Genomic DNA, 23,981 nt, shown 5'->3' with positions numbered 1-23,981 from the left:
TTAGTCCCTGACCTCATGAGTTTGCATGAGGATATTTTTTTTCTTGTTGGAAAAGTGCTACAAAGCACTTCTGTAAGCCTGTAAGGGCATCTGCTAAATGTTGTAAATGTGAATGTAAAAAAAATTCAGTTCAGTTTACTTCAACTATGCATAGTTTAACATGAATCTAAAACATTATTTAATCATATACTTAATTCAATGACCACAACTCTGTGAGCTGAAGTTCTTTCAAGGTGGACTAAACACAAAGGATTATGCAGCACTGCCTCTTCCACTCATGCTTTCTCAACATGTGTTAGTTATATAAGGCATTATTAACACAAAGACTGACTAATCCTCTAGATCAGTGGCATATGCTTCATTCATGTGCATTGTTGTTGACTGTAGGGTAACCAAAGTTCAAGGAACCAAATGGATTAAAGAACGAATGAATAAATTAATGAATGTTCTTGTAAACCATTAGCCAGAGGAAAAAAACACCCCTGAATGATTATCAGCAAAGAGACCCATAACTTCTAATATCCCATATGAAGATAGATAGATAGATAGATAGATAGATAGAACCTGTAATTCTTGTCTCATCTCATTATCTGTAGCCGCTTTATCCTGTTCTACAGGGTCGCAGGCAAGCTGGAGCCTATCCCAGCTGACTACTGGCGAAAGGCGGGGTACACCCTGGACAAGTCGCCAGGTCATCACAGGGCTGACACATAGACACAGACAACCATTCACACTTACATTCACACCTACTGTCAATTTAGAGTCACCAGTTAACCTAACTGTGGGGGAAACTGACTGTGGGGGAAACCAGAGCACCTGGAGGAAACCCACGCAGACATGGGAAGAACATGCAAACTCTGCACAGAAAGGCCCTCGCCGGCCATGGGGCTCAAACCCGGACCTTCTTGCTGTGAGGCGACGGCGCTAACCACTACACCACCATGCCGCCCCCTGTAATTCTTGTGTTCTTGCAAACTTGTTTTCTTGCCAAGTACTGATACCAAAGCAATCACTTTGTAACCATAACCACTACATCACACTGATTCTCTGGCCAAGCTTATCATGTTGAGTATACCAGGTGGCCTGGAGGTCCTCCACTTTGTCATAGAACCATACTAAACATCTTTTCTACTTCTTTTCATTTTGGGGCACCAGAACAATTTCCCTCTGAACATTTAGAGACTATATATCAAAGTTGTCATGAGGCTTTATTCAAAGTACTGCAACCCACCAAACAATTACAGACAGCTCTCATAAATGGTACTGATACCATACTTTGTTCAAAATGAAAATTCAGGTGTACTCACACCAGGCAATACGTACCGTGCCCAAGCATGTTTGACCCCCAAAGTCCAGTTTGTATGACTAGTGTGAACACTGCGTAAAATTTCCTGGCCCACATCAAAGAGGAGAGCCAGAGCATGGTTCAATTAGACTCAGGCCCAGTACCATCTGGTGTGATCGTTAACAGGAATGGAACTCAAACACTATGATGTGCACTTTTCACTACTGAATTGAAGTCAGCAAGTAAAGCTGCAAACTCCTCCAAAGTCAGCTTCCCCAGCTTTCTACTTTTTGATACTCTGATGTCTGTTGAATTGAAATACAACATGCTCTCTCTCATTGAAACTGGTCCAAAATGTATGCAGTGCTTCAGACAGATGTTTATCTGGCAGGTGTTACAGAACTTACTTGCTGGTCCGCAATATTGCTTGCATTTTTTTTAGCACCTTGGTGCTTGATGTCAGTCCATGAGTGTAGATGTGATCCCATGAGGAGTTCCTGAATGATGTGGTAAGGTTTCCTGAAAATGTTGAAGCATTAGACACTCGGACTCCCTTGTAATGTTGTAGATTTTTCCCTTCAAACCCCCCTAGCCTTGTTGGCAGGCGTTTGTTTCCACTTTGTAGAGAGGAAACAAACCAACTTTGTAATATGGCTGATAGGTACTGAGGGCAATATGCCCAGCTTCACGACTGGAGTTACAAATAATAGACAAATATGGTAAGACAAGTGGCTTTGTCTTCTCTCAAGAAGCCTTGCATGGTATGCAAGTCAAGCCTTGTTCCATTGAATGGTCTGTAAAGGGGTCCTTTTCATGACTAGTGTTGCCATCAACTCACCCAGAAAGCATACTTTCTCCTCTGTCAAGCTCAGCAAAACTAGCCAATCCGGGATGCCTGTGAGCTGCTCTATGCAGAAGAGGCAGACAGTGCTCTGTTGCACTGCCATGTGATGCAGCATGAGTAGAAGTACATGTTAACCTTCACCTGCCACAGTTAGTAGCTGTTGTAGGATGGGGAAGAGCTGGCTGGCAGGCAAAGAAAATGAGGGGGAAATCCATCCATTACTGCTTATCCTATGCAGGGTCACGGGCAAACTGGAGCCTATCCCAGCTGACTATGGATGAGAGGCAGGGTACACCCTGGACAAGTCACCAGGTCATCACAGGGCTGACACATAGAGACAAACAACCATTCACACACACATCTACGGTCAATTTAGAGCCACCAATTAGCCTAACCTGCATGTCTTTGGACTGTAGGGGAAACCCACACAGATACAGGGAGAACATGCAAACTCCACACAGAAAGGCCCCCGTCGGCCACTGGGCTCGAACCCAGAACCTTCTTGCTGTGAGGTAACAGTGCTAACCACTATACCACCATGCCACCAAATTGGGGGGGAATGTCACTCAAGATGAACAAGAACTATTTCAGTTTGTTTCAACATGCTTTACTATTACAATAGGCAAAAATAGTTATCATGTTTTAACCAGTTCTTCTTGAATCTCCAAGGGTGTAATGGAAAAAGTTGCATGTTCATCCATGGAAATTTAAATAGTCAAGTGTATTTTCAAGTCCACATGGAACACCAACAACCATCTCTTCACATTTGCTAAGACAGAACTATCTAGGGAACTCCATATTTAGCTTCCATTCTCCCTTCCTTGGCAACATCCAATATATACATTTGTAATTAACAAGTTCACATGGGTTTATTCCATTTACTCCTACAGTAACTTCACTGGAGACTGCTTGTTCAGGATGTGGAGTTTTGCATGAGAAATCCCACTGAGATCCTGCTGAGATGCTTTTTGCTTTGCCAGGTGAATTTCCGCCTCACGTCCCGTGTTCCAGGGGATAGGCTCCAGATCAACCACGATGCTGACCAGGATCAATCAGTTACTGAAAATTAATTAATGAGTATTATAGCACAAAGATCACTGCTAAAAGGGAGAGTGAGCATCACAAGAAACACTCTACCAGTTCAAATAAATTTACAATGGTTTGTGAAAGTATGGAAACACTATATACCTGTACAGACAAACAAGATTATGAAGTGTTTGACTGCCATATCAGTAAAATGTCATGATACGGTAATCCTGATTGACTGCAGAAGTTAACATACTGTTTGAGCCTCTGACAACACACCTCCTAATGACAGTAACTTATGGTCTAAATTATTAGTACCTGGGATTTTTTTAAATTAATTTTTTGCATAATTAATTTAATTATGGATGCAGTAGGATGGTGCCCTGGGTAGCACTGTTGCATCACAGCTTCAGGGTCCCTGATTCTATACACTGTCAGGAATAGTGGTACAGTAGGAGTCCATTTCTATTCCCCAAGGTATAATCTACACTAATGTACCACCTCGGCTCATTATTAGACCTCAAGCACTCACTGGCCACTTTAATACAAACTTGTTCTTGATTCTAAGATTCCTGTTCTTGGCTGCAGGACTGGAACCCAATGTGGTCTTCTGCTGTTGCATACTGAGATGCCTTTCTGCTCACCATGGTTGTAATGAGTGATTATATGCATTACTGTATCCTTCCTGGCAGCTCGAACCAATCTGCCCATTTTCCTCTGACCTCTCTTATCAACAAGGTGTTTGTTTCCACCCACAGAACTGTTGCTCACACAATGTATTTTGTTTTTCACACCATTCTGTGTCAACTCTGGAGACTGTTGTGTGTGAAAACCCCAGGAGATCAGCAGTTTCTGAAATACTCAAACCAGTCCATCTGGCTCAAACCAACACCCATGCCACAGTGAAAGTCACACTTTGAGATCACAATTTTCCCCATTCTGATGTTTGAAGTGAACATGAACCGAAGCTCTTGATTTGTATATGCACGATTTTATGCATTGTGCTGCTGTCAATGGATTGGCTGATTAGAGAACTGCATAAAGCAACAACAGGTGGTCTAAAAGTTTTATTTTCTGAGTGTGTACTGAACTTTAGTTGAGTACGTGTTCTACTCATGTCCATGTCAGTTTAATCTGGGTTCTTTGGTTTCCAACCCCCAAAATCATGCATGCAGGTGTAAATTGCTCCTAGGTCTGTGAATATAGTACTATGGTGAATATGGTACAAGTACTCTGTACTTGTGTCCTATTCAGGGTGTATTCCTGCCTCATGCCCAGTGTTCCTGCCCAGGATAGATACTGGATCTGCCATGCAGTTACTGAAGATGGATGGATGAAATGAAGAACTGTAATGCAAAATGCCACTCCTTAAGCTTGAAACACTGACATGCTGGTGCAAGCATACACCTGAGAAAGTGAGTGATGCACTTTTTTCTCCCCACCCCTCCCCTCCCCTCCCCTCCCCTCTCCTCTCCTCTCCTCTCAGTCTTTATCCTTGTCTCCCAGCGAGACAATCTGTCCAAAGCTTTTGGCAGGAGAGTCAGAGTAGAGCATCTCATTTCCAACTCGGCTCGAGGCAAGTTAAGACTGCACATAAGCTGCTTTCCGCTTCATTCATAAAGCGGTAGGGCTCATGCGAGCTGCTGCAAACTAGAATAAAAGTGTCCCCTTTGCGCATCTTTGTGCGTCAGTTGCGCCAGTTTTCTCGTGCTGTCTTCTATGCCTGCTGTCTCTGCTTACCCATACTGAACTGCACGAACACCTGGAACTCTTACGTACCACAAGGTAAGATCGACAAAATCAAAATTCTTTCAGAGAAGGTAGAAGGTCATTTATTCATGCAGTCATTAAGTAGTGTAAACTATTATTAAATATATCAAGTGATCTACTGAGTGTCTATATCTTGTCGGCTGCATTAACTGATTGCTTGTACAGTGATGTATCAGTAATCCTGCCTTCCTGGATGAGAATATCCATAGATAACTGATATGAAGCTGAATTCAATTTTACCTATATGGGTGTCGTATATTGCAGCATCATATTATCACTTAAGAACAAAAGGATGTAAAAGGGTATATTTGTGATTTGAGATGTAGGTTATGTGCATTTCATTTTAATTTCCAGAGCATGTCCTAAAGGAAATGGTCATAGTGATGCCTAAGAGGATGTTCTTTTTGTTTTCTGGTCACAGTTCTAGTCTATTCATTTACTCACAGAGATAATAATAATAATAATAATAATAATAATAAGTGTTGCCAGGCAAAACAAACCTCGCCCCATAGCACGTATGATGAATATGAGGGAAGATATCATGAAAAAACGATTTTGAACTTTTTGGTGACCTTGACCTTGATTTTGACCTTATGTGTGAACATACTTGGCCAATAAACATGGTTCTGATTCTGATTCTCCGCTGCTCTCAGCCAATCAGAACACACTGTACTACTCGATTGTTACACTCTTACATTCTTATAGCACGATGACATTGTGGCTACTGCCTCTATATGAAGCAGTAGCCACAAAAACCTTGACTGAATGACCCCCAAACTTTTGGAGGTTATATTTGAGACCAATGCCCAGCTATCCTGAAAGTTTCATGAAGATTGATCCAGCTGTTTTCACATAACATCATTAACAAAGAAACCCGACTTAAAAAAACAATACCTTGTCCCCTGGTGGACTCCGTCCCGGGCGAGGTAATAATAATAATAAACTGATGTGTTATAGCCTAATATTCACACAATATAATCAATATCCCTGTCCATCCTGTTATTGTGCAGTAGCTGTTTGTAAGTTTGACCTCTTGAACTGCGTGGATTAATTCCTTTGGGGTTAAGTGAATCAAGATTCTTTACTCTGTTATATAAGAGAAAAGAGGCCAAGTCTTGAAGACAGGCCAGGTTTGCTGATTGACTTCTAATCCTTTCCAGTGCTTTCAAGTGTTGATAGGCTAACCCATTTCCATGTCTGAGGATTTTATTTTTTTATAGCACTTCATTCAGTCTCTTCCGTTTCTTGTGCCAAAAAAAAAAAATAATAATAATAAATCGGTGTGCTTAAAAAAAATTCCTGCAAAATCTGCTTCATTCATATAGCTGATTTAAACATTACTCTTTTAGGTAAATTGGGGCGTGGCATATTCATATGACGTAAATAAGAGATGAGTGGGCGATGGCTTTTGACTCATAATTGCACTCAAATCACTGGTTGTCTTGATGCTGTGCATTATTTTCATAAATTAGATGCAGATTTGTTCCTACTTCATTCTGTGCGCTCAAATCTGTGCATCTGCATTTCTATGTGATGAATAAGTCTGATGCCAGGATCAGACGACAAGATATTTTCATCTTTCAGGATGGTCACTACGTCAGATTAGACGATCATGGCCATAAATTCTTGCCATGTCTTGGTCGGGAGACTGGAAACACTAAAAGTTTGACCCCAACCCATGATCGTTCATGTCCTTGCATGTCAATGGGGGAGGAGGGTCAAGAAATTGTCAATCATTTGCTATCTAGGAATCGTCAAACTAGGTGATCCATCCATCCATCTATAACCACTTATCCTGTGCAGGGTCACGGGCAAGCTGGAGCCTATCCCAGCTGACTATGGGTGAGAGGCGGGGTACACCCTGGACAAGTTGCCAGGTCATCACAGGGCTGACACATGGAGACAAACAACCATTCACACTCACATTCACACCTACGGTCAATTTAGAGTCACCAGTTAGCCGAACCTGCATGCCTTTGGACTGTGGGGGAAACCAGAGCACCCAGAGGAAACCCACGCAGACACAGGGAGAACATGCAAACTCTACACAGAAAGGCCCTCATCAGCTACTGGGCTCGAACCCAGAACCTTCTTGCTGTGAGGTGACAGTGCTAACCACTACACCACCATGCCACCCCAAACTAGGTGATAAAATGTAAAAAATTCTAGATTTGCGATGCGAGACTTTTCGTCGGGGTGTTGTGAAGTGTCCCAGATGCCACATCACCGTTCTTTGAATGTTACACTACAAGGCCAGTTCATCATTCCAGATGTTCATGTTCAGGCCTGATGCTGGAAATTTGTCAGCCATGACAAAATCATGTCAGAATCAGGCTGAATTCATGTTGTCTGATCCTGGCATTAGAGATGACGGCTAGCTGATGAAAATTAGTAACTTTCAGATGCTGATCACTTCCTTTTACTGTGGATTTGCTTCACTCCTGTATAAATATACCATGAGAAATTACAGAACAAAATGTTATTGAACATTTAAATTAAACATACTTTACATTGTGCAAAATGCCTCATGGTTCTTGGAATGTTAGGAATTTGTTTTCCCTCGTAACAAATGCATAATTCTGGGGCTCTCAATCTGTGTTTTGTGTTGATCTTCTCAAGAAGTTAGTCTTTAGATTACTAGGTGAGTATCGATCTCTGAATCCTAGTTCCTGTGTTGTAGAAATTCCTGGAGACACTGAGACTGAAATGGGTCGTAAAGAGGCTGATTATGATTGGAAGAAGAGCACTGACAACATTCAAGAAGTGTTTGACTTCATAGAGGTGCTCGGGTCGTAAGTACAATACTTTTTAATTATAATTACCATAACAATAATACAGCTGCTACTATTACTTTTTTTTAACTGTATTGGAAAACAATATCAGTGAATATGACATCAGTATGCATCATTATACATGACAATATTGGTGGATTAGTGATTATATTGTACAGCTTTGGATATATTACATACCATACTGTAGATACTGGCCTATCTACAGACAAAGTCTTGTGGAAAATCTTGGATGGAGCAGTGGTGCAGTGATCGTCACTGTCACCTCATGGTAAGAAGGTTCTGGGTTCGAACTCTGTGGCCAACTGGGGTATTTCTGTGTGGAGTTTGAATGTTCTCCCTGTGCCTGCGTGGGTTTCATCCGGTTTCCTCCATATGTGCATTCGGTCAACTGGCTACTCTAAATCCCCCATTAGTGTGAATGGTGGTTCAGCTCTATGACAGATTGGTGGCCTCTCCAGGGTGAACCCCACCTTGCTGGTCACCTGGGATTGGTTCCAGCTTCCCCCACAACCCTGACAGATAAGCACCATAGATAACAGATCCACCACCATGCCCATGACTATGATAGTAAAATTAAAAGCTCAAACTGCAAAACAGAACCGAATAAAATGATCTTTAAATGCAGTGAAAGATTATTGGTTTGATTTCTAGCTTAAATATACTGTACATATGGTATACTGTATGATCAATTAGTATCTTGATTTTCAAGCATCTAATTGGATCATTACATTACATTACAGGCATTTAGCAGACGCTCTTATCCAGAGCGACATACAACACCCCCCAACATACCCACAGCAGGGAGCAATCCGGGGAGCAGCTGGGGGTTAGGTGCCTTGCTGAAGGGCACTTCAGCCATTCCTGTTGGTCCAGGGAATCGAACCAGCAACCTTTTGGTCCCAAAGCTGCTTCTCTAGCCTTTTTAGGACATGGCTTCTCCTATAGTGGGGGAAAGTCATAACGGCTAAACAGCTGTGTCCTCAGGTTAATTAGATCAGGGGTTTGCAAACTTTTGGCAACCCTTAATTCATATTAAAATATCCACTTACTGTCCACTTTAATAGAAACACCTGTACACTTGCACGTTCATGTCATTATCCAAACAGCCAATCATGTGGTAGCAGCACAGTGCATCAAATCATGCAGATGCAGATAAATACTCAAACCTCCCTATCTAGTACTGGTTCAAGTCACAGAAATCACACACACCCACACACACCCCTCCTTTTCTAATGTTTGATGAAAGCATGCTCACTTAATCGTAATTAGAACACTTCATGTGTCTGATGCAGTCAAAATGGAGCGTTATGGATCTCATTGGTTATATATACTGTTTATATGTTATAATTCTTTGTCAAATGTAATAATTCACTCACTATCTAGTCAGAATGAATAATTATACGTCTTTATATTTGGCACGGAAAGAAACAGCAGTTGGGTTTTTTTACACCCTCGACATTTCCCTCTATTCTTAGAGACAAGCTGTGAGATATGGAAGGCTGTGATGAGCTGTGTTAAATAACACTCAAGAATCAGGATCACTTCCAGAACAGTTAACTGGATAGAGAGAGTTTTGTGATTATCTACAGGCAATCTAATTAAGAGGGATAGGAAAAGGGAGGGGGGCAAGACAACTTTGTAATTGGTATTTTTTAGGAACAGGATATGTAACACTACTACTCTTGATCATTAAACAAGCAGTGTGCATGTGGCCTTCAGATAATCTTAGCAGCATTTGTAATGATCCCTGGTGTCATTGCTGTGAGCTATAAAAATGAAGGCAGTGGGAGCTTTGCCTTGGGGAGATGACGTACTCGTTTCGTGTGAGGAAAAACAATCTGAGTCAAATCCCAATATACCTTAAGAGAACTTCCAAGAGATGGAATGCGCCATTGCAAAACACGGTGCATGAAATACGAAATTGCAACAAATGAACGGCTCTGATTGAGATGTACTGTACCTCCATCAAAGGTTCTCCCTTATAAGACCTGAGCCATATGTATTGTGAATCGGTTTTGGTGATGCAATCTGTTACCTATAGCGAGCCATTAAATCAGTCATATAGGCTGCTAAATGCCAAGAACACATAATTATATCACTATAATTACTGACTGTAGTGAATCCTGGCTAAAATATTTCCAAGCTTTTATATTCAGAGGTAAAACTTCAGAGGCAGAATTTCAGTAACTGAGTGTAAGAGTGTGTGCTGGGCTCAGAGGAGCTCGGAGGCGGCAATTAAATGCAATTCTGTGATACTCCATGTTCTTCTTGAATGTTTGTGGGAGTGGGTGGGTGGGTGTATGATAGTGTGAGACAGGGCATTGCACGTGGGCGTCTGGCTACAAAGCTCAGAGTAAAATGCAGTAGTTTTTACCCTTGAGAATGTGTTGTATCAGAATATTAAATGAAAGTGAAGTGTAAGGATAGAGTTAAAGCGCATTTACTGTGTATATACTGTACATGAATGAATAGCTGAATCAGAAGGAAGGACCGGAATCCAATCTGTTTGAATATAAGCATAAACACTACGCATTCTTTATTTTCCTTTGTACACTACCAACCATGTTTGTTTGAATGTCAGGTGTGGATTTCTCTAACAAGAAAGGTTTGATCCTTTCATGGAGAGCTCAGTGACCTGCTTGAAGAACCACACCTAGATACCTGAGCTGTTACCATTTCCATTGCGTAGGGGATTTTGAGGCTTAATCCCCAGCCAGGACATGTATTCCAGGTTACAGCTTAGACAGCATGGAAGGCACAGAGAACAATACATTAAGCTATTGCTATCTCTTATGGCCTCTTATATCATTATAAACCCCAAAAGAATGTTTCTGAAATGAAACAAAATAAATTGTGGGCCTCTGATTTCCTTCCATCATCAGAGTTCTGGTTGTGATTTATGGAGCACAAAAATTCATTCATAAAATTCAACTTTTGATACTACTAACAAGCAGACGTTATGAGGACGTTACTGAAGAGAATTATTTTTGACCTATTCTTCTCCAAACCATGGCACAAATAGCTTTGCGTTATGAAATGGATTTGTGTATTCAGAGCTTGATTGAAATGTCAAAGTAGAAGGTTTTAAAAGGTCATATGGGCACACTCATTAAAAATAAAGAACGTATTACTTTTTTGTGAAAAAGGAAAAAAAGAATATCATTCTGCTCCTGCCCCCAGAGACGTAGTTAACTGTTGAATCTAAGTAACTGAACGGCCAACTTCCTCTTCCTGTGTGTATCTCTGTCTCCTAGGGGAGCATTCTCAGAGGTGTTCATGGTGAAAGAGAGGAAAACAGAAAAGCTCTTTGCCATTAAGTGTGTGAAGAAAAAGAACAAACGGGACATCAACTTGGAGAATGAGATTGCTGTGTTAAGGAGGTACAATCAATCAATCAATCAATCAATCAATCAATCAATCAATCAATCAATATCTATCTTATACAAAATAACAGCTATACAACAGCACAACATTGCTTTCATACAACCGTTCTATAAACAAGAAATTTATATTGAGTAATTGACATTTTGAACACAATATGGCCAAAAGTTCTGTTTATTTCTGCGAGTGGAAATAGATCCCGAAGAAGCCACACTCACTTTATAGCATGTTGGCTAGCTGGCTAGCTCACATTGAGTTATACTTTCCCATTAAAGGTGGTAAAATTGGCGTCTCTTCTTCCTTTTCATCTTCATCTGATGAGCTTTCAGATTTTAATCAAAAGTTATATTTCTGAACAGTAATATTTGCCATGTCCACTGATAATGTGAGATCCAACTCAGATCCGTGATGTATTTCATCTGAAAAATGCGAGTTTTTCAACATGAGAAGATAAACTTCATATCTTCAAGCCAACGTGATTTTATTTTTATTATATAGACGCATTCATAAACAAACAGTACCCAAATTTATCAAAAACAATTCATTGATTTCTTCAGATAAAAGATCGATAAAACTTTATTGATCCCTTTGGGAGGGTTCCCTCAGGGAAATGTATGCGAAGATGTGAAGTTTATCTTCGAGTGATGAATGTATACAATATTTTCAACACGAGAAGATAAACTTTATATCTTTGCACCACCGTGTAATGTACTTTATATTATATGTATATATACGGCCACATACAAAAAAATACACATTAATCAAAAGAATTTTAATTTTGAACCGGTTCGCCATTTTGACAACAGCAGGAAAACACTGGGAGTGATGTCGTCGGAATGAAATAGGAATTATTATACATACAGGACACTTTTTTCATGGAATAAAAACACACATTCTATTCCCTTCTAGTGAGTTTCACTCATTTGGTTTGACAGCATGCAATATTGTTAGCATATCGCTTATCCTATGTGTATTACGTCACTCCACCCAGTGGAGAATGAGCATTGAATATGGTTTATGATATTGCATGGTTGTCAAGACAACATGACATCACACGTCGGCACTGATGCAAATATCCAATGAGAGAGTTTTCTGCTGCGCATGCACAGAACCATTTCTTTGTTCACTGGGAAAGAGAAAGACGCGTTGAACATCCGAAAGGCTACCAAAACTTCACTAGATATTCTTCACACATATTTGCAAGAGAAAAACATACCAATGGACATCAAAAAACTGGAAAAGAGACAGAGATGTAAAACTTCCATGCTAATGAACGATTGTGACAATTTGTAAACAAACATGGTCACCTGGTTTGCTTTGTTAAATACAGAGGATTTTGAGAGACTTTTGAAAGAGAAGGATGCGTTCAACACCCGAAAGGAGTGTGTATGTATAATAATAACAATAATATTGGCTGGCTTTTTTCATGGTATATCAGATATATTTCATTCAGCTACTCGTCTTCAACTCGTTCAGTATCATGCTAGCTGAATGGAATATATCTGATATACCACGAAAAAGCCAGCCAATATTATTTAAATATGTCACTCAGATCCGCGATGTATTTCATCTGAAAAATGCGAGTTTTTCAACATGAGAAGATAAACTTCATATCTTCAAGCCAACATGATTTTATTTTTATTATATAGACACATTCATAAACAAACAGTACCCAAATTTATCAAAACAATTCATCGATTTCTTCACGAATGACATAGAGATTTATGTTACTCAATGTCCAGGATGTATTTCATATGAAAAATGAGTGGCGTATTTCCCAGTAAAACACTCGTACCACACACACACACTACATATATATATATATATATATATATATATATATATATATATGAAAGAAAAGATCAATAATTCACAAAATGACCCTTTTTTTTACCAATTGTTCTAGGATTAAACATGAAAATGTTGTGGGGTTGGAGGATCTCTACGAAAGTCGCACTCATTACTATCTTGTCATGCAGCTGTAAGTAGTATGTTTTTGCCTACACTCTAATAACTAAATATAAATGCATCAACTGCAAAATATCGCAACTGAAAACTGTATTACAGTAAAGTGCTGTATTTTGTATTGACATGAGATCAGTTCGAACAGCTCACTTGAAAAGGGTAATGTAGCTAACACGAATGCTTGGTATCCTTTAGAAACCACATCAGTAAAGACACTTTGGTTCAAATGTATTTCTGTAGCACAAAGGTTACCCTGGTTACAAAATAGCAGCTTTTCTTCATCGCTAGTATCCAGCTCAATAGCTAGTAAAACAACTAATGAACAATCGCTAAACACCCTGTCAGTTATCCAATTCCTGACTGATGAGTCCAAGGGATTTTTGGATTTTAAAACACAAAATAGAGAATGAAAAAAATAAATATTTTTTTCTATGACCACCAACTGCAAATAAGAAAATAATATTTCACACAATTACATGTATGAGACACACTACCCATCTGCCCATCCCTGCTCATACTGTTTGCCATCTCTATACGCTGTGCGTTTATACTCATAGCAGCTATTTTCTGATTATTATTTTTATCTTTTTTCTTCTGATTTGGGCAGCGTTTCCGGTGGTGAGTTGTTTGATCGGATCCTGGACCGGGGAGTGTACTCAGAGAAGGATGCTAGCTTAGTGATTAGGCAGGTACTCGATGGGGTTAACTACCTACATAAGAATGGCGTAGTACATCGCGATCTCAAGGTATACAGTCGCTCAGACAATTTCGCTAATAAATTTGTCTTGCTTTGAATCATGTCTGCTATATTCCCTACTGTAAAGCACAATATATATTTTTCCTACAAAGCCGGAGAACTTGTTGTACTACAGTCCAGATGAGAAATCCAAGATAATGATCAGCGATTTTGGACTTTCAAAGATGGAGGACAAGGGCATCATGTCCACAGCCTGTGGTACACCAGGCTATGTGGGTAAGTAGGCCATATGCGGTTAAAAAAAGGACAAAAATGAAAATTGTGTGAAGATTGTACTGAATATGAATTGTTTTTCTTGTCGATTAGCTCCAGAAGTGTTGGCGCAGAAGCCCTACAGTAAAGCAGTGGACTGCTGGTCTATTGGAGTCATTACCTACATACTGTAAGAGGTCTAGCTTACTATTATGTCTCTTGTGTGCTATTATTGTTACTATTATGCACATGTAATATACATACACACGTAATGATCTATGACAGCAGAAAACACTACTATTGGATGATGATGGTGTCAGATAGAAACGAAGGTCCATGAGTTGTTAAGAATTAAGATCATGACTGATAAACAGTGTGAGTAACGAGGTGTTTTCACCATGCCATGGAGCTCTAGCCAGGTTAAGCTTTGCTTTCCCACTGCAGTGAGGGTGTTACTATATAGAGTAGAACAGCATGTGAAAGAAGAGCTCCCCCTAGTGGAGGAACTGTGAACAGTTCAACGCATACTGTACACTTGCATACAATGAGTATAACCAGAAAGAAGCTAATTTCATATTAAAGTTAATATATAATAAATACATAATGATCTTGTTCAATGATGTCTCTGCAGTCTCTGTGGATATCCGCCTTTCTACGAGGAATCAGAGACTCGTCTATTCTTGAAGATCATGAAAGCCCAGTATGAGTTTGACTCTCCCTTCTGGGACGACATCTCAGAATCTGGTGAATCTCTCTCTCTCTCTCTCTCTCTCTCTCTCTCTCTCTCTCAACATGCACACTCAACAAAACTGCATATATTTGCAGTGACCTCCACAATTATTGACACCCCTTGTAAAGATTAGTAAAAAGAGTGAGAGAAAATCCACCTTTTAGTGAAGTCACGTCATATCACACTGAAAAAAAAGAGAAAATTCAACATTTAATTGAAATTTATTCAGAGAAAAACAAATTCTGGGGCGGCACGGTGGTGTAGTGGTTAGCGCTGTCGCCTCACAGCAAGAAGGTCCGGGTTCGAGCCCCGTGGCCGGCGAGGGCCTTTCTGTGTGGAGTTTGCATGTTCTCCCCGTGTCTGCGTGGGTTTCCTCCGGGTGCTCCGGTTTCCCCCACAGTCCAAAGACATGCAGGTTAGGTTAACTGGTGACTCTAAATTGACCGTAGGTGTGAATGTGAGTGTGAATGGCTGTCTGTGTCTATGTGTCAGCCCTGTGATGACCTGGCGACTTGTCCAGGGTGTACCCCGCCTTTCGCCCGTAGTCAGCTGGGATAGGCTCCAGCTTGCCTGCGACCCTGTAGAACAGGATAAAGCGGCTAGAGATAATGAGATGAGAAAAACAAATTCCTCATCAAGAAATAATTATTTTAAACAAAAAGACACATGCCACTATTACTGGCACCCCTGGAAATGATAGTGAACACAATGTAACTGTTTCCCTTTTAAACTGAACATTTCTGAATTGATTGCAGGGTGTAGGAATTTTCAAGCTGTAATCCAAGAATTCCTGATTAACTGGGGGGACAAATATGAGGTGACATTCATTAGTCAGGGAATGATTCTAAAAAAAAATCTATTCGCCTGAAAATGTCCATATCTACTGTTAGAGCAATAATAAAGAAGTGGACACCAACTGGAACTGTTGTAAACTTGCCGAGAAAGATGACCCAAGTTTATTTTACCCTCACGTCCAGTGAGGAGGAGGGTAAGAGAGGCCAAAAAAAAAAAAAATCACCAAGGATCACTGTTAGTGAATTGCACGAAAAAGTAAAATCTTGGGGTTTCCAAGTCTCCAAAACCACCATCAGACTCCACCTCCATGCCAACAGATTATTTAGAAAGTTCCAGAAAAAAGCCTTTTCTGTCACTTAACCACAAACGTAAGCACCTGAAGTTTGTGAAATGCTAGAACAACTTTGATTGGAACTGTGTTCTCTGGTCTGATGGAACAAAAATGAAGCTTTTTGGCAATAAACACTCAAAGTGGGTTTGGTGTAAAAAGAAGGCTGGCTATAATGAAAAGAACCCAATCCCAACTGTAAAATATGGTGGACGTTTTGTGATGTTTTGAGGTTGCTTTTCCTACAAAGGCCCAGGAAACCTTGTTATGGTACATGGCATCATGGACTCCATGAAATACCATGACATTTTAAATCAAAATCTGGCTGTTTCTGCCAGGAAACTGAAACTGGGTCATCATTAGATCTTCCAGCAGGACAATGATCTGAAGCATATGTCCAAATCAACACAAAAATGGTTCACTGAGCACAGAATCAAACTTCTGCCCTGGCCATCTCAGTCCCCGGACCTGAACCCCAGTGGTTTTCACTGTGGGCTGAGCTGAAGAGGAAAGAGCACAAGAGAGGGCCGAGGACCCTGGATGATCTGGAGAGATTGCGTAAAGAGGAATGGTCTCAGGGGCTCTGCTCTGTATCTCCAACCTTATAAAATGTTTGAGAAGACTCAATGCTGTTTTAGTGGCAAAGGGAGGTTGTACGAAGTATTAAATGCTGAGGTGCCAATAATAGTGGAATGTGTTTTTGTTGGAAATAATTATTTCTTGATGAGGGATTCGTTTGTCTCTGAATAAATTTATTGTAATTAAAGGTTGGACATTTCTCATTTTTTTCAGTGTGAGATGAAGGTGGATTTTTTGTATCGATCTTTACAAGGGGTGCCAATGATCGTGGAGGGTGCTGTATATACAGTCATGCGAAAAAGAAAGTACACCCTCTTCCAGTTACATGGTTTTACCAATCAAGACATCTCATCTCATCTCATTATCTCTAGCTGTTTTATCCTGTTCTACAGGGTCGCAGGCAAGCTGGAGCCTATCCCAGCTGACTACGGGCGAAAGGCGGGGTACACCCTGGACAAGTCGCCAGGTCATCACAGAGCTGACACATAGACACAGACAACCATTCACACTCACATTCACACCTACAGTCAATTTAGAGTCACCAGTTAACCTAACCTGCATGTCTTTGGACTGTGGGGGAAACCGGAGCACCCGGAGGAAACCCACGCGGACACGGGGAGAACATGCAAACTCTGCACAGAAAGGCCCTCGCCGGCTACGGGGCTCGAACCCGGACCTTCTTGCTGTGAGGCGACAGTGCTAACCACTACACCACCGTACTGCCCCCTATCAAGACATGACATAAAAAAATCATCTGATCCTTACCAGGTCCTAAAATGATGCAAATCTAACCTCAGGTGTAAAGCAACACATAACACATTCCACCGTATCATTATTTACTGAACAAAAATTAAGTGAAAATGCAGAATCCATGTGTGAAAAAGTAAGTACACCCCATGATTCAATAGCTTGTAGAACCACCTTTTGCAGCAGTAACTTGAAGCAATCGTTTTCTGTATGATTTTGTCAGTCTCTCACATTGTTGTGGAGGAATTTTGGCCCACTCTTCTTTACAACATTGCTTCAGTGGAGGGCATTTGAGGGCATTTGTTTATGCACAGCTCTCTTAAGGTCCTGCCACAGCATTTCAATTGGGTTGAGGGCTGGACTTTGACTTGGCCATTCCAACACCTTGATTCTTTTCTTTTTCAGCCATTCTGCTGTAGATTTGCTGGTGTGCTTGGGATCATTGTCCTGTTGCATGACCCAATTGCGGCCAAGCTTTAGCTGTTGGACAGATGGCCTCACATTTGCCTCTAGAATACTTTGGTATACAGAGGAGTTCATGGTTGACTCAATGACTGCAAGGTGCCTAGACCCTGTGGCTGCAAAACAAGCCCAAATCTTCACCCCTCCACCACTGTGCTTGATGAGGTGTTTGTGCTGATATGCTGTCTTTGGTTTTTGCCAAACATGGTGCTGTGCATTATGGCTAAACATTTCCACTTTGGTCTCATCTGTCCAAAGGACATTGTTCCAGAAGGCTTGTGGCTTGTTCAGATGCATCTTTGCAAACCTAAGCCATGCTGCCATGTTCTTTTTAGATAGAAGAGGCTTTCTTCTGGCAACCCTTCCAAACAAGCCATACTTGCACAGTCTTTTTCTAATAGTACTTTCATGAACTTTAACATGCTAACTGTGGCCTGTAGAATCCTAGATGTAATTCTTTTTTTTTTTGCAATTTCTCTGAGCATTGCATGGTCTGACCTTGGAGTAAATTTGCTGGGACGTCCACTCCTGGGAAGATTGGCAATGGTCTTGAATGTTTTCCACTTCTGAATAATCTTTCTCACAGTAGAATGATGGATTTCAAATTATTTGGAAATGGCCTTATAACCCTTCCCAGACTGATGTGCAGCAACAAGTGCTTCTCTAAGATCATTGTTGAGTGCTCCAGACCAGCAAACTGCCAAAACTTCTGCTTTTTAAGAGGTGGCCACACTTGCTGATGATCAATTAATCAAATTAATTTGATCAGCAACACCTGGCTGCTAATTGCCTTCATAATTTCTATGGAAGCAGTAAGGGTGTACTTAATTTTTCACACACTGCTACTGCATTTTTAGCTTACTTTGTGTTAAATAAATAATGACAGGGTGAATGTCATCTGAGGTTGTATTTGCCTAATTTTAAGATCTGGTAAGGACCAGATGATTTTTTTTTTTAATTATGTCCTAAAACCTAGACTTGCAAGAGGGTGTACTTTCTTTTTCACATGACTGTATGTATATAGTGTATATGTGTGTGTGTATTTATTTATTTAACATTGTGTGTTTACTGTATTTTCAGCAAAGGACTTCATCCGCAATATGATGCAAAAGAATCCGAATTTGCGCTACACAACAGAGCAAGCTCTTCGACATCCCTGGTAAGATATGATATGAATATGCATTTAATAGAAAATTACACAACAATGAGCTCCAGTCCTGTCATTTGACTGGAAAATAGAGCTGATATTTAGTATAACAGCACTTGTTCCATTTCTCTGTGATTGCTCCATAAATTCCAATTTTAGAAATAGTTCATGACCCTGAAACCATGGCTACACTTACTGCACTATGGGCTATCAGTCATTCTGAACTGTCTCTTATGCCATATTAATTTCTTGCTTATAGAGCTTGTATAAAAGCAATATTACACTTGCAATCGTGCTTTTGTACTGAATATCAGCATGAGAACATTTGATACAGTAAAAGGTAGCATTAATACCTGATAATTTTCTATGTTTTGGCCTTTGAATTTTTTCTTTAAATGAGTAATGTTCAAAAAAAAATGGTGCGATAGCATCATGTGATTTTGTATCACGAGATAGTTAGCTAGTTAAAGTTAAATAATACAGACTGAGGGAAACAAATGAGTATATACATTTTTAGGGTAGGAATGTGTGTCTATCCATAGTCGTTATCCTCCTCTGACATCATGTTTGTGTCTTCAACAAAAAGTCAGCAAGTTACTGGCAGTATTGTAGTCGAGTCACTAAACCTCGAGTCTGAGTCCGGTCTCGAGTCCCCAGTGTTCAAGTCCAAGTCATTAAAAAAAATTTCAAGTCAAGTCCGAGTCAAGTCCACTATTGATCCGAGTCAAGTCCAACACTCCAGCCATACCATGTGACGGTGGCTGTTTTAGCTCCATTAACATGAGTTTGTTCCTGAACATGATGTATGAACAGGTGAATGTGCTTCTCTTTGTCAGGGAGTGCGAAATATTCTGTCAGAGATGGTTGGGAGACAGATGTAAGTGCAGATGGTGTGTTTATTAATACAAGTGAAGGCAGGTAAGCAATCCAAAATGGCAGGCAAAAATCATAAAACAGTGAAACAGGCAATAGGTCAAGTGAGGCACAAACAGGCTATCATAGACTCAACAGAATCAAAGACAAGAAACAGGAAATCAGGGATCAGGAAACCAAACAAGGAAATAAGGCTCGGTAATGTGTCAGCAGCGCAACTCAATACTTCGCAAAGTAAGTGTGTTTTCACAGTTTTTATATAGGCACGCTGATTGCGCCTGGGCAATTCTGGGCAGGTGCGAGTCATTTACGGCGTGCACATGAGAGTCCGCTTGGTGTGCGTACTGTCCAGAGCGCCCGAGAGTCTATCTGGTGCACACGCCAAGGCACGCAGGTGTGACATTCTTACACGAAATTAGTACAAAATTAATGTAGATATAAATATCTTATGCCAAATTATTATGGCATGTTACCAAAAAAATAAAGAAAAAATCAGTCTTCGTCTCCATTTTCCAAGTCCTAATGCAGTTAATGCTCAAATCTGAGTCGAGTCACGAGTCCTTAAAATTAGAGTACAAGTCGGGCTCAAGTCCGAGTCCTGGACTCAAGTACTACAAGTACTCACTGGTGAATGCTTTGGCTATGAGCTGAGGCGTTCTCTCGTCACATCATGTATAAAAATTTTCCAGTCTGGCTCGTGCCTTTGGTCTGGCAGTCACGTGTTCTGTCCGTATCTTTAATTAATAACTATAAGGTGATGTATTGTGCAGGATATGACAGCTTTATGTCGAAAGTGGCTAGAGATAATGAGATGAGATTTCATCAGTGTTTCTTCATATCTGCATGTTAAAAGATCACCGATCATCAGGGCATGCTAATTAAGGCGCCAAATTTGTCCACATGGATTAGGGTTATAATAATTGTTTCTTTGCATATTTGTTTTCTTTGACAGCATTAAGATAATATATCAGTGTTACAGAATGGTCATACCATACAAGTTGTATGTCTGTCTTTTACTCGTTCATGTTTGCCAGATATAAAAGGCTTTGTTTACTATTGTGGCCACTGCCTGTGATAGATCAAGAGATTTGGAGAGAGATTTGTTTCTGGATTTGTCTTCAGGATCATTGGACAGACCGCCCAAAGCCATGATATCTACAATTCCGTCAGTGAGCAGATCCAGAAGAACTTTGCCAAGTCTAAATGGAAGGTAAAGGCACCCAGTCTCTTAAGACTATTTAAAGTTTGCTTTTTCTGCTCTATTTTCATTTGTTCTCTGGCCTGATTACACAACACAGCTTCAGCAATGGTCATTTCATCTGCTCAAACACTCATAAATGTGCTCTCTGTGTGATTTATTTCCAGTCTGGACCTGTTTTTTCTTTTCCTTAGTTGTAGATGAGGACGATTATGTGACAAGTTATCTTTTTGTGTATTCCAGCAAGCTTTCAATGCTACAGTGGCCATCAACCACATGAAGAGGCTACAGCTTGCTCATGGCGAGGCCTCGGTCAAACAGAGCCAGACACATACTCAGCTGCCTGATATTAAAGTCATTTCAACATCTTACCCTGAAGCAATGAACAACAATCCAGTCCATGACAATCTAGAACCCAATGGCAACCTGCCTAGCAGTGATATGACATTACAATCTGTTTCCATGGAAACAAACAATCGGTACCTACTGCCAAAGGTCAACCATAGTGTTATGGTCACGGTCGGTGAGAAGACCAAGCACGTGTACCACTCCGAACCAGGAAACCTAAATGGGTACTGAGCTTTATCAGTTTGGTCTGATGGAAAAAAAATAGCCATGAGCCAATAAGAACCATTGTTCTTTATACAATGGTATCTAGTGGTGTTCTTGTGTGATCACTACTCCTCTGCTTTATTTGGGTGGTCTGCTGAGGAATATGCCATTTTTATGCAGCTTTGTGGACTCCTGAGATAAAGGCTGTCCCAGAAATGTATTATAAACCAGTAGACTCACAATATACAGTATAGCATTGTCTCATGGCTATTAAACATGAAGCAGAAATTGCACATTGCTCAGTTGTTAAGGAATTGTCTCCTCCTATCTGTACAGGTTTGGAAAGACGGGCACCAATCACATTGGGGAGAAATTTCAGTCCGGTGTCTGCTGTGTCATGTGACCGGCCATGGCAGCATTATGAGTGGACTTTAATAGGTAAAGCAAATAGATTTACGTGATCCTTTTCCATTTGGTAGCTGCTTTTATAGCGTCTAGATTTAATCGAGTCTCACAGAGGTCGAACAGTTTTTCTTTAGCGGTACTGGGATTTGAACTGACACCCTTCCAATCACCCGAGCAGAGCCTTAATTCCTGTTAGGATGGTATATTGTGGTGGTGGTGGGGGGGTATTAATTATACCATTAATTATATCATGTCATGTACAATGATGTCATAAAATAATAAACTAGTTTCCAAGGGCTTTTCATCTGCACAAGATTTTTAAAACAAGGTCCCTTTTGACTTTTTATAATATAATCCTGGGAACACTGGATGGCACATACTGTGTCTATTAATAACTTTTTATTTGAACTGAAATTAGAAGTCAGTACAATTTATTTTCAAAAAGGTGAATACTAGTAAATTTATAACACATTTTGATTCAATTACTATGAAGTTCCAAAAATTAAGGTTCAAGGTTCTGTTCTATTTGTATAGCACTTTTTATTAAAAGTCATTGTCACAAAGGATAGAAATCCAGGTGTAGATATACAGTAGATTCCTTCTAAGCACGCCACAAGCAACAGTGGCAGTAAAAATATAAAAAAATAAATAAATAAACTAAAAAACTCCCCGAGACCCTTCCTCTTCTTGGTGATGCAGGATAGTATGATTATAAATCATTATCCTTCTGTAATTGTATTTTATACAGTCAAACAGTATTAAGTGTACATCAATCAGCCATAACATTACAACCACTGACAGGTAACTTGAATTATATTGATGGTTTAAAAAAAAAAGTTAATGCTGACACCTTTCTGTTTTAGCCAGCATTAACTTTTTCAGCAGTTTGTACCAGTAGCTCTTCTGTGGGATTGGACTATATGGGCTAGCATTCATGCCCCATGCAAATCAATGAGCCTTCAACATCCATGACCCTGTCGTTGGTTCACCGGTTGTTCTTCCTTGGACCACTTTTAGTAGGTACTAACCACTGCATACCGGGAACACCCCACAAGATGTGTCGTTTTGGAGATGCTCAGACCCAGTCATCCAGCCATCACAATTTGGCCCTTGTCAAAGTCGCCCAGATCCTTACGCATGCCCAATTTTTCTGTTTCCAACACATCAACTTCAAAAACTGACTGTTGTCTTGCTGCTTAATATATCCCACCCCTTGACAGGTGCCACTGTAATGAGAGCATCAGTGTTATTCTCTTCACCTGTCAGTGATCATAATGTTATGGCTGATCAGTGCATAAACTATATATATAATATAAACTGCTACTACTGTATATAAAGTTTGGGAAAGACCCATATACGAGTGTGATGGTTGGGTGTCCACACACTTTTGGCCATGTAGTGTATATTATTATATAGTGATTATAAGTAATTATTTAACTCTTCGCTTGTGTATATTAGTTTTCTCAAGGACTTGTGTGTGTGTGTGTGTGTGTGTGTGTGTGTGTGTGTGTGTGTGTGTGTGTGTGTGTGTGTGTGTTTGCAGATCTGAGACCTGTCTCTTGGCCACTGGCTAATTGAAGTTGGCATGCCTTGAAGTTGCAGCTTTGGGCTTTGGCTCCTTTGGGATATGGAGTGATTACAATCCAGCTGACCTGTTGCTTGTTGGCTTCACCAAGTATCGGAGTTTAGAAGCATGCCTCCATATCATCATCATACACCCCACAAAAGCATAGACATGAAAATGGCATGCAGTACCCTCTGAAAGCAGAACAACATGCTTAGGCACCTGGTTGTATTTTAGCACAAAGAACTTGTTCCTCAGTGCTGATGTAACTCCAACCCTATGTATTACCATATATCTATAAAGATCACACCATTTTATCCAGAGCTTCTGTGCTTCATATTACACTGAGAGTATTGGTGATGTGATATTTTAACTATTTATTTTCTAATAGTCTGTGATTTGTTGTGATATTTATCTCTGAATTGTTTAGGCCCACCTCTGGCTTAGGATCAGAGAAAATACTCAATTCATTCAAGTAGGTTTAACTGCTGGACCCAGGTGGGGAGATTGTGGTTGGCAGATATTCCTTGTTGCCATTCCTTTACAGTAATAGTCAGATTTTTTTTAATATGTATTAGACCAAAAGTTT

At 40.2% G+C, this 23,981-nt stretch overlaps 1 protein-coding gene across 1 annotated transcript; it reads left to right on the top strand.

Moving 5' to 3' along the window:
• Window positions 1-7,631: 7,631 nt before the first annotated feature.
• On the top strand, window positions 7,632-23,693 carry camk1gb (calcium/calmodulin-dependent protein kinase IGb). Its single transcript, XM_060936750.1, has 12 exons — window positions 7,632-7,717; window positions 10,972-11,097; window positions 13,005-13,079; window positions 13,671-13,809; window positions 13,913-14,036; window positions 14,127-14,202; window positions 14,644-14,756; window positions 18,734-18,812; window positions 20,796-20,883; window positions 21,115-21,443; window positions 21,760-21,861; window positions 23,372-23,693. The coding sequence occupies exons 1-11, from the start codon at window positions 7,632-7,634 to the stop codon at window positions 21,824-21,826; spliced, it is 1,302 nt and encodes a 433-aa protein (XP_060792733.1). The 3' UTR covers window positions 21,827-21,861; window positions 23,372-23,693.
• Window positions 23,694-23,981: the final 288 nt, after the last annotated feature.

The sequence above is a fragment of the Neoarius graeffei genome, chromosome 13, assembly GCF_027579695.1.
Source record: "Neoarius graeffei isolate fNeoGra1 chromosome 13, fNeoGra1.pri, whole genome shotgun sequence".
Taxonomy (NCBI): Eukaryota; Metazoa; Chordata; class Actinopteri; order Siluriformes; family Ariidae; genus Neoarius; species Neoarius graeffei.
Note: the sequence above shows the minus strand (reverse complement) of the source record. Positions and strands in the feature narration are given on the sequence as shown.